Genomic DNA, 18,580 nt, shown 5'->3' on the forward strand with positions numbered 1-18,580 from the left:
ATAGAAAATATATTTATAAAATATTCATACTTTTTTCAGGTAGATGTAGTTGTATATGTACTTTCCTAAAGTGGGTATTTCATTTATATTTGAAGAAGAATTCTGTAGAACTATGATTATAACTCAGTGTACTTGTCAAGAAAGCACAAAAAACCTGGGTTCAGACCTCAATACTGAATAAAACTATGCATGGTCAGTATATACCAGTACAATCACAGCACTGAGTAAGAAGAAACAGAGCCATCAGACTGGACCCTGTCTTAGTAATTGTGAGACATTAGTGCTTTTGTTAATAATCAGAAAACAAAAAATGAAAAGTCTGTATCCTTTCTTCCAGTAATATTAAGGAACAAACACATTGCAAGCACAGTATTCCATAATATATCTTCATTGACTCATATTTGGGCTGTGTAACAATGTACCTTGATACTAGTAAATTGGAAAAGAATTGATATCTTTTATGTAAAAATTGAAATAGATTCTGTCCAGAATGATAGATCATTCTTACTGTTATATCTACTATTAGAAGAATAAGATCGCATTTTCTCTAAATGTTAAGCATTTTTAAAGCTACAAGTTTATTAACTGTAAATAATATTGTTAATATGCCTGGTGACACTGTTAAGTTCTATTTTCAGTCAGACTCATCGAAGTCCTCATGTATTTTATCGCCATGACTTAATCAGCCAACTTCAGCATAATCACGCTTTAGTTACTTTGGTAGCAGAAAACCTTGCAACTTACATGAGCAGCATACGATTGTATGCTAGAGGTATGTATATTAAGCTAAAATTAACTATTGAGAAACTGTTTTTAGAAATTTATTTCTTGACTTTTTTTAATAGGGTGGTAATCACTTCACACATTTTTTTAATTTTTTATTAGATATTTTTCTTTACTTACATTTAAAATGTTATTCCCCTTCCTGGTTTCTGGTCCATAAATCCCCATCCCCTCCCCTCCCCCTCCTCCATATGGGTATTCCCCCCCCAATACATCTCCCTTATTGCCCCCATATTCCTCTGCACTGTGGGTCCAACTTTGGCAGGACCAAGGGCTTCTCCTTGTTGGTACCCAACAAAGCTATCCTCTGCTACGTATGCAATTGGAGCCCTGGATCAGTCCATATATATAGTCTTTTAGTAGTAGTTTAGTCCCTGGAAGTTCTGGTTGGTTGGTGTTGATGTTTTTATGGGGTTGCAAGCCCCTTCAGCTCTTTTAGTCCTTCCTCTAATCCCCGCAAGGGGATCCTATTCTCAGTTCAGTGGTTTGCTGCTAGCATTGACCTCTGTATTGCACATGCTCTGGAGTGTCTCTCAGGAGAGATCTATATCAGGTCCCTTTCAGCATGCATTTTCTAGCTTCATCAATTTTATCTAGTTTTGGTGGCTGTATATATATGGGCCACATGTGTGTCAGGCTATGAATGGCCATACCTTGAGTCGCTGCTCTAAACTTTGCTTCCATATCCCATTCTATGGATATTTTTCCCCTTTTAATAAGAAGTGAGAGCATCCACATTTTGCTTATCCTTCTTGAACATCCTCTGGTCTGTGGATTGCATCTTGGGTCATTCAAACTTTTTTGCTAATATCCACTTAACAATGAGTGGATGCCAAGTATGTTTTTTTGAGATTGAGTAATCTCACTCAGGATGATATTTTCTAGTTCGTTCCATTTCCTTCATGAATTTCATGAAGTCATTGTTTTTGATAACTGAGTAGCACTCCATTGTGTAGATGTATCACATTTTTTTAATCCATTCCTCTGTTGAAGGGCATCTGGGATCTTTGCAACTTTTGGCTATTATAAATAAGACTGCTATGAACATAGTGGAGTGTGTGTCTTTGGTATATGTTGGAGGTCCCATTTGTCAATTCCTGGTCTTAGAGCATAAGCCATTGGTGTTTTGTTCAGGAAATTTTCCCAAGTGCCCATGTGTTCAAGATTCTTCCCCACTTTTGCTTCTATTAGTTTGAGTGTATCTGGTTTGATGTGGAGGTCCTTGATCCACTTGGACTTAAGCTTTGTACAGGGTGATAAGAATGGATCGATCTGCATTCTTCTACATGTTGACCTCCAGTTGAACCAGCACCATTTGCTGAAAATGCTATCTTTTTTTCCATTGGATGGTTTTGCTCCTTTGTCAAAGATCAAGTGACTGTAAGTGTGAGGAGCTTTTTGACCAGTCCAGTTCAGTCCTGGGCGCAGACCAGAACCATGGGTACCAGCATCTGTCTGTTCCTATTTCCCTCTATCTAGGGGCACTATGCAGTTTCCCCTTGCACCAGAATGTGGGCAGAGGTGTGCAGAGGTGGCAGTCTGTCCTGCAGTCTCATGATGTCTGCACTCCTAGGTGTTCCCACACATTTATTTTTATTGGTGGAAAAAAGTCATACTGTTAGCTTAATGAATTGTAAAATTTAATATAGAAAATTTATTTAAATATCCTCCTCCAGATAAAAGGTTTTAAATTTTTAAATTTTGCGTATTGAATTACATTAGTATCTAATATACTTTTAGGGTTTTTATTTATTATTTATTTTTATTTATTATTTGCCTACTGGCGTTTTTTCCTTTTACATGTCTGGTCCCCCATATATGTGTCTGGTGTCCTCTGTGGCCAGAAAAGAGTGTCAGATTCACTGAAACTGTTGTTACATATGTGGGTTCAGAAAATGAAACCCATATACTTTGCAAAATCAACATGTAATCTTAACTTCTGAGCCATTATTTTGATACAATTAAGTTATCTTTGCTACTAACAATTAATAGTACATAACAATATAAATACCATGATATTGTATTGATTATGTGATGGCAAGAAAGAGCTTAGTACAAATTCTCTTCAGGTTTTAGCATCCTTTTCATTCCTATCATTTTTAATCTAAAACAGTGTAAAATGAAGGCTGCAGTATTTTCTTAAGTTTTACATGCTCATGTCACCTTAAATTTTAAACACAACTAAACTCTAAACTATTTTATTGTCTTTTTGTTTTTCTTTATATATTTTAAATGTTAACCCTCTATCAGGTGTGGAATTGATAGTTGTTTTCCCACTCTATAACCTACCACTTTATCTGAATGATGGCGTCATTTGCCATACAGAAACTTTTTAAAGTGTAGCCTTATGATACTCTGGATTCCTCAGTAATTGTTATGATGTCCCTTTTTTTATCTAATTTTTTAATTTGGATCTTCAGGGTTTATTGATCTTAATTTTCTCCAAGAACTATCTTTTTCTTTAACAGACTTTTGAAAACATTTACCTATAACGTTTGTTTTATGATCTAATCGTTATCTCCCTTCTGATCTGTCCTCCAACAGTTCCTTCTCCCATTCCTCCTCCCCGCAGTCTCCTATAGGATATCCCCACCTCACACCATAGTACCAGGTCTCCTCACTCCCTACTGCCTTAAGTCTCTTGAGCATTAGGTGCATCTTTTCTCACTGAGGCCAAACTAGGCAGTCCTCTGCTGTATATGTGTTAGGGACCTCCTATCAGTGTATGCTGCCTGGTTGGTAGCTCAGTGTCTCGGGGGTCCAGTCCCAGATCAGTTGAGACTGCTGGTCTTTGTGTGTGGTTGTCTTCCTCAGCTTTTTTTATAGCCGTTTCCTAATTCAACCACACAGATCCCTAGCTTCGGTCCATTGAAATGGTTTAAATTCTGTATCTAACTTATTCATCTGCTTGTGGGGCCTCTCAAAGGACAGCCGTTCTAAGACCCTTCTGTGAGCACATCATAGCATCAGTAATGGTGTCAGGCCTTTGGGCCTTCCCCTGAGCTGGATCCTAATTTGGGCTGGTTACTGAACTTCCTTATACTCAGTGTCTTCTCCATTTTTAAAGTTCCTGCAGTTCTACAGGAATAACTCTGGGTAAGAGTTTTTACCTAGAGGATAGCAACCCCCATCCCTCCACTTGGCTGTCTTTGTACTGGAGGAGGACTCTATAAGTTCTCTCTTCCCACTGTAGGGCATTTCATCTAAGGTTCCTTCCTCTCAGAGGAAGTGAGAGAAACATTGGTTGTAATTTCATCTATATACCTTTCATTATACTAAGAATTTAACTAATTAAATTAATTTATATTAATTTAATTCCCCTTGAGTCCTGAGGGAATTGAACTCAGGACTTCTGGAAAAGCATAACCCTTAAGCCCTTAACTGATTTTTGTTTTGTTTTGTTTCGTTATTGATTCAGCCCTGTTTTTGTTTGTTTTGTTTGTTTGTATTGCCATCTACTCTTTTGGGGTGTTATTTCCTCTTCTTTTTCTATAGTATTTAGGTGTGTCTTTAAGTTGCAATAATGAGATCTCCCAATGTTTTATGTCTCACATAGCATTACTATTGCTGTGATAAAACACCATGACTAAAAGCAAGTGTAGGAGAAAGGGTTGATCTGGATAACACTTCCACAGCACTGTTCATCATTGAAGTAAGCACAGCAGCACAGACAGTACAAGGAACCTAGAATCAGTAGCTGATTCAGAGGCACTGGAAGGGGGTCGTTACTAGCTTGCTTCCCTCGGTTTGCTTAACCTGCTTTTTCATAACATCTAGGACTACCGACCTAGGGTGGCCCCACCTGCAATGAAATGGGTATTCCCACATCAGTCACTGATAAAATGCCTACAGGTCTGCCTACAGCCAGATGTTACTGAGGTATTTTTCAACTGAGGTTTTCTCATTTGATTCATCTGGGATGACTCTAGTGTCAAGTACCAGCACAGGCACTTAATGTTCTCAACTTTCATCCTCAAACTACTTATAAGTTTTCCCATGGATTTGAGTGTGAGGCTTTGTTTTTATTTTTTATTCTAAAGGTTTTAATTTCCTTGGGGTTTTTTTAAGCACATTTTTAATTCTCTATTAAGGTCCATTTCCATTAGTTTATATACTATCTCTTTTTTTATTATTATTAAATTGGTGTTTCTTATTTACATTTTGAGAGTTATCCTTTCCTGTTTGGGGCCAACATCCCCCAACCACTCCCCCTCCCTTCTTTATGAGTGTTTCCTCTCCTCCCCCCATTGCCGCCCTCCCCCCAACCGTCTAGTTCACTGGGGGGTCAGTCTTAGCAGGACCCAGGGCTTCCCCTTCCCCTGGTGCTCTTACTAGGATATTCATTGCTACCTATGAGGTCAGAGTCCAGGGTCAGTCCATGTATAGTCTTTAGGTAGTGGCTTAGGCCCTGGAAGCTCTGGTTGCTTGGCATTGTTGTACATATGGGGTCTCGAGCCCCTTCGAGCTCTTCCAGTTCTTTCTCTGATTCCTTCAACGGGGGTCCTATTCTCAGTTCAGTGGTTTGCTGCTGGCATTCGCCTCTGTATTTGCTGTATTCTGGCTGTGTCTCTCAGGAGAGATCTACATCCGGCTCCTGTCGGCCTGCACTTCTTTGCTTCATCCATCTTGTCTAATTGGGTGGCTGTATATATATGGGCCACATGTGGGGCAGGCTCTGAATAAGGGTGTTCCTTCTGTGTCTGTTTTAATCTTTTGGCCTCTCTCTTCCCTGCCAAAAGGTATTCTTGTTCCCTTTAAAGAAGGGGTAAGTATTCACATTTTGATCATCCGTCTTGAGTTTCATGTTTCTAGGCATCTAGGGTAATTCAAGCATTTGGGCTAATAGCCACTTATCAATGAGTGCATACCATGTGTGTTTTTTTGTGATTGGGTTACCTCATTTTGGATGATATTTTCCAGTTCCAAACATTTGCCTATGAATTTCATAAATGCATTGTTTTTGATAGCTGAGTAATATTCCATTGTGTGGATGTACGACATTTTCTGTATCCATTCCTCTGTTGAAGAGCATCTGGGTTATTTCCAGCTTCTGGCTATTATAAATAAGGCTTCTATGAACATAGTGGAGCACGTGTCTTTATTATATGTTGGGGCATCTTTTGGGTATATGCCCAAGAAAGGTATAGCCGGATCCTCAGGCAGTTCAATGTCCAATTTTCTGAGGAACCTCCAGACTGATTTCCAGAATGGTTGTACCAGTCTGCAATCCCACCAACAATGGAGGAGTGTTCCTCTTTCTCCACATCCTCGCCAGCATTTGCTGTCTCCTGAGTTTTTGATCTTAGCCATTCTGACTGGTGTGAGGTGAGATCTCAGGGTTGTTTTGATTTGCATTTCCCTATGACTAAAGATGTTGAACATTTCTTTAGGTGTTTCTCAGCCATTCGGCATTCCTCAGCTGTGAATTCTTTGTTTAGCTCTGAACCCCATTTTTTAATAGGGTTATTTGTCTCCATGTGGTCTAACGTCTTGAGTTCTTTGTATATTTTGGATATAAGGCCTCTATCTGTTGTAGGATTGGTAAAGATCTTTTCCCAATCTGTTGGTTGCCGTTTTGTCCTAACCACAGTGTCCTTTGCCTTACAGAAGCTTTGCAGTTTTATGAGATCCCATTTGTCGATTCTTGATCTTAGAGCATAAGCCATTGGTGTTTTGTTCAGGAAACTTTTTCCAGTGTCCATGTGTTCCAGATGCTGCCCTAGTTTTTCTTCTATTAGTTTGAGTGTATCTGGTTTGATGTGGAGGTCCTTTATCCACTTGGACTTAAGCTTTGTACAGGGTGATAAGCATGGATCGATCTGCATTCTTCTACATGTTGACCTCCAGTTGAACCAGCACCATTTGCTGAAAATGCTATCTTTTTTTCCATTTGATGGTTTTGGCTCCTTTGTCAAAAATCAAGTGCCCATAGGTGTGTGGGTTCATTTCTGGGTCTTGAATTCTGTTCCATTGGTCTATCTGTCTGTCTCTGTAACAATACCATGCAGTTTTTATCACTATTGCTCTGTAATACTGCTTGAATTCCAGGGATAGTGATTCCCCCTGAAGTCCTTTTATTGTTGAGGATAGTTTTAGCTATCCTGGGTTTTTTGTTATTCCAGATGAATTTGCAAATTGTTCTGTCTAACTCTTTGAAGAAATGGATTGGTATTTTGATGGGGATTACATTGAATCTGTAGATCGTTTTTGGTAAAATGGCCATATATACTATCTCTTATTGGTATTGATGTAAATTATGGTGGTCAGATAGGACACAGGGTGTTATTTCAGTTTCCTTGTGTCTGTTGCTTTGTCTCCAAATATGTGGTCAGCTTTGGGAAACTTTTATGAGGTACCAAGAACAAAGCATATATTTTTCTGCGTATTTGGGTGAGATTTTCTTTAAATATCTGCTATATTCATGTGATATTTTTATCATAGTTATTGTTTAATTATATACTAATGTTTATTTTATAAATATGTGTGTTATATATCCTATATATAGCTTATATAGTTATATAACTATAATATGTAATAAGTATATTATTGCCAGTATTATTTAATGCCAGGCTATCTCCGTTCTGTTTTGTATGAGTTTTGCTCAGATTAGTATATTGAAATCACCTACACTTGCTTATTGAGACTCAATATTTTACTTAAAGCAGTATTTCTCACATGAACTTGGATGCCCTTATATTTCTTATTTAGATGTTGAGAACTGCAAAATCCTCTTGGTTTTACTTTTACCTTTGATATGTAATGGTTTTCTCTTTTCTGATTAGATTTGAAAGTCTATTTTGTCAGATAATAAAATGGCTACACCTTCTATGAAATTAGGTTCATTTCTCCTTTCTGGTAAAGTGCGTGAAGCAAAAAGATGGATTCTGCCGACTAATCCAGTCTGTTTGTCTCTTTTTATTAGGAAATTGAGACCATTAACATTCAGAGTTATTAATGAGCAATTATTGATGAACAGTGTTTAATTATTTTATTTCATTGTTATAGTTGAATTTTCCAGTACATTTTATTTACAGATCTGTGATTATTTGTTTGTTTTTCAGTGAAGTTGACTTTATCAGATAAAAGTTTTCTATTTAGTACCTTCTGTACAGTTACATTTATTATTATAGAGATGCTTCTTAAATTCGACTTTATCATGGAAGGTTTTTTTTTTCTCCTATCTATTGTGATGAAAAGTTTTACTGGATATGATAATCTGCACTCACTTAGCATTTAAAGAGCAACTATCCAGGTCTTTCTACTTCCTAAGAGTCTTCATTGAGTCAGATGCTAAATTAACAGGTCTGCCTTTATATATATTACTGGGACTTTTTTCTCTACAGCTTTTAATGTTCTTCATTCTGTATTTTTAGTGTTTTGATTATTATGTGCTATGAGGAATTTATTTTCTGGTCCAGTATATTTGATGTTCTGTATGCTTCTTGCATCTAATCTCTGTGTTTAGATTGGAAAGTTTTTCTGTGTTGTAGTGGAAAATGTTTTTTATGTCTTTGACATGAGTTTCTTCTCTTTCCTGTTATTTAGAAATTGAGTTTTTAGAAGTGTCTCAGATTTTCTTTTGTTTGTACCTGAATGTTTTCAATTTAACTTTTTATTTATAGACTGAGATTTCCATTTCTTCTATCTTGTTTTCAGTGCCTGAGATTCTCTCTTCTGTGTCTTGTCCTCTGTTAGTCTTTCCTCTGAGATTTTTTACTTCAATATTTTTTTTCAAGTTTTAATTCACTTTGGAATCTCTGTATTGATTCTATATTCTACATTTATGTCTTGAGTTTTATTCATTATTTCAGTCCATTGTTTTTTGTGTTTCATAGCCTTCATGATTCATATCCTCATTAAGTCATTGTACATGTTCATGGTTGATATTTTTCTTCTTTTGGTTTTTCAAACCAGTTTCTTGTGCAGTCTTGGCTGTCATGTAACTAGCTTTTGTAGACCCAGGTGGCCTCAAACTGAAGAGATATTCCTGCCTCTGCCTCCCAATTTCTGGGATTAAAGGTGTGTGCCGCTATCCCCAGATCTTAATTCTTGAAATTTTTGTCTTGGACTTCAGTTGTAGTTCGTTTTCCATGGCCTTTTATTGTAATGGGGTTAGGAGGTTCTGTGGGGGCATATTGTCTCTGTTGTAAATGTATGTTTTTGTAACGTTTTTTAAACATCTGGTTTTGGAACAACTGAGATGATTCTAAATGTTAATTATGGATCTTGTCTTTGTTGGATGGGACTTCTGCTCTTTCGTGACTGTTGCCCTCTCTAAATCTTAGGAAAGCGTGGTGGCTGTAAGTTGAGGTAGACGTAGTACTGTCAGATCAGTGGGTGGTAGAGAGGACTAGAGATGGATCAAAGTAAAAGACTGAGAATGGGTTTCAGGAAAGAGATATGGGGATCATATCCACACCGGGAGTCAGGGTCCCTGGGGAGTTGAGGTATAGTGAGAACAGTGGATACTATGAGATGGTTTTTTGAAGCAAGACAGAGAATAATTTGGAAATGAGGCTGAAAAGATCTAGTGAGATGGGATTATGTGTATAGTTGTTAAGGAGTGAAAACCTGTAACCTAGTTTGTTACAGGGTTGAGGGGTGTAAATGGAGGTCATGGAGGAAACATTGAATTGCTTACTTGAATTACTACCAAGTTGTCCATGGTGTTACAGTTTTTGTATAAATAAGAGCACTACTGTGGGTAGAATGTTTCCAGCTATAGAGGAATGGGAATGGACTAGAAGAATGGGCAGAAAATATTCACAGGGAAGAGGAAAAATAGGCCTACACCTGCCCAGGGAATGGAGATAGGTTGGGAGAAAAGGACCTGTAAGATATCTGCTACAGACCTGTAGTTGAGGCAAGATTGTAATTGAGGGCAGGAAGGAGAGAGAATTCTACATACAGTTCTGTTTTACACAGATGCCCTTTTTTTCTTACTGAAAATTTGCAAAAAGCAATCCAAGTGTCTATTACCATATTCATTTTAATCCTGAAATATGAAACGTTCAAAATTGATTGAACATTGAAAACAACATATACTTCATAACCTTATGGTTTATTTTCTTTGACAAGAAGTTAAAAATCAAAACTTTACCCCTATGACTCTTATTCTCTGTAACTTCAAACCTCCTTGAATGATAATCCTCAAGATGATTCCTTACTAAAAGTGTAGCCACAAGTAGTATTCCAAATTATTGAAATTTTTTTTCTATTGTGTGATTTCTAATGTCTTTGGTCCAATTTTCAAGGTAGTCTGGCAAAAGTAATATATGTACTTCAGAATCACTTTAATTCTCTCACCCCTGTATTCAGAACCATTTTGTGTTTCTGATTTGCCTCTCCTTATTCTAAAAATGTCCACAGTTCATTTTTCTGTTCTTTATATTATTTCCATAAAACAGGAATTCTGGTGTGGGATTTGTACTGCAATTGTCCAAATTGAAATTTTATTATTTAATAATTCCAAATATTAAAATTTATTTAAAACAATTTCAATATGAGTTTTACATTTATATGATAACATATACCTAAATGGTAAATAAAAACTTGTTAAAAATTTTATGTTTTCATGTAATGAGAGACACATCCAAAGCATGTCCAGTACAGAGGTCAGTGCTAGCAACAAACCACTGAACTGAGAACAGGACTCCCTTTGGGGGAATTAGAAGTAATAGAAAGAGGTGAAGGGCTTGCAACCCCATGGAACAACAATGCCAACCAACCAGAGCTTCCAGACTAAACCTACTAAAAAAGACTATCTACATGGATTGGACTGGGCTCCAACTGCATATGTAGCAGTGAATAGCCTTGTTGGGGCAACAGTGGAAGGGGAAGCCCTTGGTCCTGCCAAGGTTGGACCCCCCCAGTGCAGTGGAATATGAAGGAAGCAGTAAGTGGGATGTATAGGGGCAATACATGTATGGGAGAGGGGGGAGGAGAGATAATGGGGGCTTATGGACAGGAAACCGGGAAAGGGAATAACAATTGAAATGTAAATAAATAATCTAATAAAAATAAGATTTCAAAAAATAAAATAACTGAAGTAAAAGAGTCTATTAATTTTATCCTAGTGGGTACTTTATATCTTTGTAGGAATAATTTTGATTAGAAGAATGTGGGTTTGGTTCTTTGGATTGTATTTCATTGCATTTTTGAGACAAGCTCTCAATGTATGTACCTTTGGCTAGCTTAGAGCTTGATACATAGACCAAGCTAGACTTAAAATCACAATGATCAGCTTGACTCTGTCTCTTGAGTGCTGGGATTATGCCCACTTTTTAAATTTTTTCTTTTATGCTAATTTTTTCTTTTAACAAGCAATAGAGATATTAGTGTTTATGTGATGTTGTTAATAAAGGAAATCCAAAGCATTTACTTTATAAAGGATTTCAGTCTGCCCTACTTTGAGTTACTAAAACCTGTTCTCATAATCATAATAAGAGGAATGTCTTTTTAAGATATTTGATTCTTGGTAAATATTCAAAGACTGATGACAAAGATAATTTAATTTCAGAAAATTTCATGTCATTTTTCCCACTCTAATTTTACTGAGTGAAGTCATACCACCATTTTACACTAAAATATTTTCTGTAAGTTGACAGGTTATAGCATAACAGTAAAATGTAATGGGAAGTGGTATACTTAAAAGGAAAGAAGAGTTACACAAAATAATTATTTTTATAACATTTAGCTAACTAGGCAGATTAAGGTTTAATGCTTTTGTTCTCAGCATTCTGATGACTGATTTCTGGTAGTTCAAAGATAGCCTGGTCTATACATACTTAATTCCCTGCCAGCAAAAGCTGCACAGTAAAACTATCCCTCACAAAAAAAGAAACATAGAAAAATGGCAGATTATATTTTGACTGTGTTAAAACTTTTATATCTGTAGAGAGAGATCCTATGAACTATTACATAATTACCTAATAATTATAGTTATTCTTACTGTAATTATTTTTGCTAATTTCAGCAGTGCATGTAATTCACAGTATTTTTCATACGCAGATCATGAAGATTATGACCCACAAACTATAAGACTAGGAAGTAGATACAGTCATGTTCAAGAAGTCCAAGAACGGCTTAATTTCCTCAGGTTTGTTTTGATCAATAGTGCTGGTTGTTTTTTTTTTGTTTGTTTGTTTGTTTTTTTTTAATTCTTTTTTTTTCGGAGCTGGGGACCCAACCCAGGGCCTTTGCGCTCCCTAGGCAAGCGCTCTACCACTGAGCTAAATCTCAACCCCTGGTTTCTTTTGTCTCTTTTTTTTTTTTTTTTTTTTTCGAGTTGGGGACCGAACGGGGCCCTTATGTTGCTAGGCAAGCGCTCTGCTGAGCCAAATCCTAACCCCCTGGATTCTTTTAATGCACATGCCACAATAAGGTATCTGCTGGCTACCAAATCAATATACTTTCCAAAAGTCATTTTTAGAAGATTTACATATCATTTTGCTGTATAGTTATTATAAGTATCTTTTTTTAATGTGGTGTAAATAAGTATGTGTATAGAGTCCAGTTAGCATTCTGTTATCCTCAACCTTTTGTTACTTTTTGTATTTTATTTTTGTATTTCTTAGTGTTTCTTACTAAACATGGCTTTTCACAAACTCTGGCTAGCTAACAATTCCTAAAATCTGTTTTCTCCAACTAATAACATAACAGGCATACATTATTACATCTAACTTTTATGCAGATCCTAATGATCCAGACATAGACCTTAAAGTACACAATAAAAAGTGATTTATCTAAAGAACCATCTCCCCAATCATTAAAATTATTAGTTGAAATTTTAGCTTTAAATTTGAAAAATTTGTAAACAGAAAATGAAATTTAAATTTCAGAATACAGCAAATACTTGTGTGAAAAGTAGATTTATTGTTTTAAAAATATTTTCTTTGAACTAAAGGTACAATATGGAGTCATATTTTGGTTAATGATATAATATACTAAGCAACTAAGAGTGAATTAAAAATTACAACTCTATAAAATTAAGAGTCAGGTGACTTTCTTTGTTGCAGTTTTGCAAATTGTTAACAATAAAATGTACTCAAAAGAAAGGAACTAAGAGTTAATATCTACTGTACATGCACGCTGTGCTAGTTAGTTTAATCATCGTGCCAAACTTTGTAAAGCAGATATTGCTTATCTTTGTTTATTAAGAAAATGCTTTTGTTTAATATGACTAGAAAGCTAAAAGTTTTTCATGAGTGTAAAGATTTTTAAAGCAACTTTAAATCATAAAATTTTTTCGCTCATTTCTGAAACAATTGTGTATTATCTTCACTGTTCAACTACATAAGTTGGTACCTAAATAATAACTTGTTTCAAAAGCTGTACTTTTTATGCAAGTCTTTTTTTAGTCATATAGATAGACAAAGTTTCTGGCATTTTGTGGTTAGCTAATATACTTGTTAAATAAATGAAAAGTAAGATGTAAGTTCAGATAGGTTATTTTTAAAGAATAGTCATTGAGATATATTAATATAAAATAGATGAATGTATTGGGTATGTCTTTAGGTTACATTAAAATGAAATACATGAATGTGTTGGTATATCAAAACATTTTATTGCTGAGTAAAATGATTTTGAGTCTAATTAGTTCTTTGTGGTTTTTGTTTCAAGATTCTTATTGAAGGACGGTCAACTCTGGCTCTGTGCTTCCCAGGCAAAACAAATATGGCACTGTTTAGCAGAGAATGCAGTTTACTTTAGTGATCGAGAAGCCTGTTTTATGTGGTATTCCAAATTAATGGGAGATGAACCTGACTTAGATCCTGATATCAATAAGGAGTTTTTTGAAAGTAATGTGCTTCAGCTTGATCCTTCTCTATTAACTGAAAATGGAATAAAATGTTTTGAAAGATTTTTCAAAACTGTTAATTGTCGAGAAGGGAAACTAATGATAAAAAGAAAAGTCTACATGATGGATGATTTGGACTTAATAGGATTAGACTATCTTTGGAAGGTAAGTAAAAAAAGTAGAAATACATAATGGCAAAAGTACCTGAAGAACTTAAAACTTGATTTTTCTTTACATATTTGTGTATGTATTTAATTTGATGTATGTCCAAAAAATTAAGGGAATTAGTTGCTTAGATTTTGCTGTTTAATTTCCGACACTGGTGTTTCTTTAGCATTCACTTTAGATTTACCCTTTTTGGATTTTTTGTGTTAGTTCATCCCCATAAGTGTACACCTGTTGTCCTTCACGAAAGTTTTTCAAGTTTTTATGAAAGGTCTTGTGTTTTAATACATACTCACTACCAAAATTAATTACACAAAAAAATGACTTATTAGGAAGTGTAAATAATAAAAAGTTACATAAGTTGTTTTATTTACGATGAATGTTAATTGTCTGAAGAGTAAATATCTTATGCTATGTAATGCTATATTTGCCATTCTGATAGTATAATTGCTGTCTTTTAGACCGTTATATTGTGTAGCTTATGTTTCTTTAGAGATTTATTAACTTAAGCAAATTTCAGATATAGTCATATTTTTTGATGATGTCATTATTTAATTTTATATTTTAACTTTTATTCTAACTAGGAACAATCTACAAATAAAGGCAAATAATAAAAAGGGTAATAAGTGAGGAAAGAAAGTTTGCTTTTTACTTCCTTTCCTGCTTCTACCTTTTTTCCCTTTTGGTTTTCTTAGTTATTGAAAAGAACATTCTAGTTTAAGGGGCAAGTTAAAATATATTTTAATAGTGGTTTTTTTTGTCATTTTTAAAATCAGGTTGTGATTCAGAGTAATGATGATATTTCAAACAGAGCTATAGATCTCCTTAAAGAGATATATACAAGCCTTGGTCCTAGATTACAAGCTAATCAGGTAAGAGTAAAGTACTAAAAACTCCACTGTTAGGTTAAAATAATAGTGATAATATCTCATCATTAATTAGAAAATTTTAATCAAATATTTGTCATTTTAAGATAAGATAAGTATTTCCACCATTTATCTTGCTTTTTTGTTTTAAGGGATTGCTCTGGTGAGACAAAGAGTCACATAACTCAGACTTGTCTGGGAATTCATTATGTAACTCCATCTCACAGAATTCTCTTCACTCACCCTGGGATTGCAGGCATATACCGGAAGCTTCAGATTATTCTTTTTATAAATTTATTTTTCATTATTTTGTGCTTGTTTCTGTGTGTATGCTTGCATGTGCCTTAGTGCAAGTGTGGAAGTCAGGAATTGAATCTATTTCCTCATACAGGGTCTCAAGTATTAAACTCAGATCATTAGGGCTTGACAGCAACATCTTTTCCTACCCTATTCTTAGATGCTTGGAGATTTTTTTTTTTTTTTTTTCTTTTCTTTTTTTCGGAGCTGGGAACCGAACCCAGGGGCTTGTGCTCGCTAGGCAAGCGCTCTACCGCTGAGCTAAATCCCCAACCCCGCTTGGAGATTTTTTAATAGAATTATTGTTATATATCATTCTGCCCAAAATATTACTTGATTCATCATTTGACTCAGAGATCATCTATCTGCTGGTAGAGCCTCTCAAAGAACAGCCCACCCAGGCCCATGTCTACAAGCTCAACATGGCGTCAATACCAGTGTCTTTGTTTGATGTCTGGGGCTGGAATGGATTGCATGGTGGGACAGTCTCTGAATGGCCTTCCCTTCAGATTCTGCTTCATTTTTTGTCCCTCCTTTTCCTTTAGACAGAAACAATTCTGGCTCAAAAATTTTGAGATGGCTGGGTGGCCTCGTCCCTTAACGAGGGATTATGACTATCAACTAAAGATTCAATTTTCTCAAAACAGAATATTGAAGAGTTCTTGGTTTGCTTCATATTATAAACTTTTTTATTATAAAACTTGTATTTATTCTTAATTATAAGTATAGTTAATAATTGCTTTTAAGTTAAAAATTTTTATACTTTGTTATATTTGATAATTTTATAAGCAACAATTGAACTGTTTTTGACATAATATTTGCAGGTAGTTATTCATGAAGACTTTATTCAATCTTGCTTTGATCGTATGAAATCGTCATATGATACGTTGCATGTTTTGGATAGTGATAAAGACAATATTTTTAGCTGTGCAAGACAAGAAGCCATCCGAATAGTTCGCATATTAACTGTTTTAAGGGAATACATAAGTGAATGTGACAGTGATTACCATGAGGAAAGGATGATTCTACCTATGTCAAGGTTTGTGAAAACTGATTTAATAACTTGCAATTATTTCTTAGACTTATTTACAAAATGTGAGCACTATTTACATTTTAGTGAATTTTACCCTATTTTTAAGTGTGAACTTTGTAATGCAATTATCTTTTTTGTTTTTTGGGTTTTTTTTGTTTTTTTAATAAATATGGTAAAGCACTCATTTGTAACTTGGAATTTTTCTTTGACTTTGTTCATAGTTCCAAATTTTTGTCACCTATTAAGTATGGCATTAATCTATTTTGTAGATTACTTATCCTTCACCCATGTGTTGAAATATGGCTTCCTTTGTTAGTCTTAAACTCTGCAATAAAGTTAAGGCAGGCTGTGAACTTAAGATCTTTTTGTTTCAATTTCCAAGTGCAGTGACCTTCATTTGATGGGATATAATTCTATTGTTAACATCTATTCTCTTTTTTATTCTTTTAGTGAAAATAGATTTTTTTCTTACATAATATATTCTGATTATGGTTTCTTCTGCCTCTACACTCCCAGTCAAAGAACCAGATTCCCCACCTTCCTTCCTATCAAAATCGACTCCTTTTCTTTCTCCCATTAGAAAGCAAACGGGCTTCTAAGAGATTTATAACCTAACACATCAAAATTGAGCATAAGTGGCAGAAGGAAAAGAGCCCAAGACACAGAAATAGAGACAGAATCCTGTGTGTTCTCAGTAATCTCACCAAAACATATTATATTTGGAGACAACCTGGTAGAGACCCTTGCACACCCTGCTCAAACTGCTTCAGTCTCTTGAGTTCATATGAGCTTTGATAATGTTGATTTAGAGGCCTTGTGTTCTGGTGTCCTTCATCTCCTCTGGCTCTATATCCCCCTCCTTTTCCTAGGGGTTCCCTGAGCACTGATGGGAGGGATATGATGAAGACATTGTTCCAAAGTCTTCAGTTGCTACTTAATGTCTGTTTACATCTTATTACTTCTCTATACTAAACATGATAGACATAGTGGTAAAATCTTAATATATCTATCACATGCTAGATTTCTCCATGTTCAATGAGTTGTGTAGGTGTTACCTTCAGCAGTAAGTACTTACTCTGAGTTTATGAAAAGCAAACTTGGTATCAAGGATGAGTTTTTGGGAGGGTTCCATTTTGTCCAACAACTCAATTAAATGAAGCCCTGTCTCATTTACCAGAAGCTTCACTTCATAGCAAGAGATAACATAATAGGTCTCTCAGCCTCTGCCATTACTTGGTAATTTAATTTGAATCACTTATATATTTTCAGAAGCTTCTATTATATAAAGTTTTCATACTATTGCTGACATATTTCTTAATTTTAGCTGCTTCTCCATGTATTCCCTACGTTGTTTATTCCATCCCCATTTGATCCTCCCAATCTATCCCTGACCTAAACCTTGAATAACCATCTTTACCCTCTCCTGACTTTCCCCTTTCTTCACTCTATGCCAGATCGCACTACAGTTCTATGGATTGATTGGAGCTTGGCTGTCATTGACATACTAAATAACACACACTTAAAAGTGAATAAATACTATTTGTCATTCTGAGTCTAGGATTATTTTCCCCAGTTTTTTAATCTATTTACCTGAATATTTCATAATGTCACTTTTAACAGCTGAGTAATATTCCATTGTGTAAATAAATATATCACATTTTATCTCTTCTATTGAGGGCCATTTAGGTGGTTTTTAATTTCTAATTAGTATGAACCAGTTAGCAATAAACATGGTAAACAAGTGTTTCTGTGTTAAGATGAAGAATCTTTTGGGTATGTGCCCAAGACAAGCATAGTTAGTAGGGTAGATTGATGCCCTCCTCCCCCAAATTTATCCAGCTTTGGATCAAAGTCTTTTAGTTGAAGAACTATTAAATTAAAATAGACATTTTAGAAATTTAAATCCCAAATTGAAAGTCATGAATCAAAAAAATTAAAAACATCTGAATTCCCATTCTTGTTATTAACAAGAAGAATGTCGCCTATACCAATGGCTCTCAAACATCTTAATTAATGCTGCAAACCCTTTAATACAGATCTTTATGTTGCAATAACTCACAGCCTTAAAATCATTTCATCACTACTTCATGAGTGATATTTGAAACTGTAATGTAAATATATGATAGGGATGATATCTGATATGTCAAAGAAGTTATGACACACACGTTAAGAATGTGCTGTATAAGCCAGAATACAGCAAATACAGAGGCGAATGCCAGCAGCAAACCACTGAACTGAGAACAGGACCCCCATTGAAGGAATCAGAGAAAGAACTGGAAAGCTTGAAGGGGCTCGAGACCCCATATGTACAACAATGCCAAGCAACCAGAGCTTCCAGGGACTAAGCCACTACCTAAAGACTATACATGGACTGACCCTGGACTCTGACCTCATAGGTAGCAATGAATATCCTAGTAATAGCACCAGTGGAAGGGAAGCCCTTGGTCTGCTAAGACTGAACCCCCAGGAACATGATTGTTGGGGAAAGGCAATGGGGGAGGATGGGGAGGAACATGCATAAAGAAGGGAGGGGGGGGGATTAGGGGGATGTTTGGCCGGGAAAACAGGGAAAGGGAATAACACATCGAAATGTGAATAAGAAATACTCAAATTAATAAAAAAAAAAATTTAAAAAGA

General features: G+C 35.4%; 1 protein-coding gene across 1 annotated transcript in view; it reads left to right on the forward strand.

The window, feature by feature from the left end:
- LOC116889599 (probable ubiquitin carboxyl-terminal hydrolase FAF-X) overlaps positions 1–18,580 on the forward strand; it is a 129,771-nt gene that overhangs the window by 42,739 nt on the left and 68,452 nt on the right. Inside the window, 5 exon segments of the mRNA XM_032890532.1 lie at positions 639–772; positions 11,794–11,881; positions 13,405–13,747; positions 14,524–14,619; positions 15,735–15,949. Coding sequence (XP_032746423.1) covers positions 639–772; positions 11,794–11,881; positions 13,405–13,747; positions 14,524–14,619; positions 15,735–15,949 — 876 coding nt within the window.

The sequence above is a fragment of the Rattus rattus genome, chromosome Y (assembly GCF_011064425.1).
Source record: "Rattus rattus isolate New Zealand chromosome Y, Rrattus_CSIRO_v1, whole genome shotgun sequence".
Taxonomy (NCBI): domain Eukaryota; kingdom Metazoa; phylum Chordata; class Mammalia; order Rodentia; family Muridae; genus Rattus; species Rattus rattus.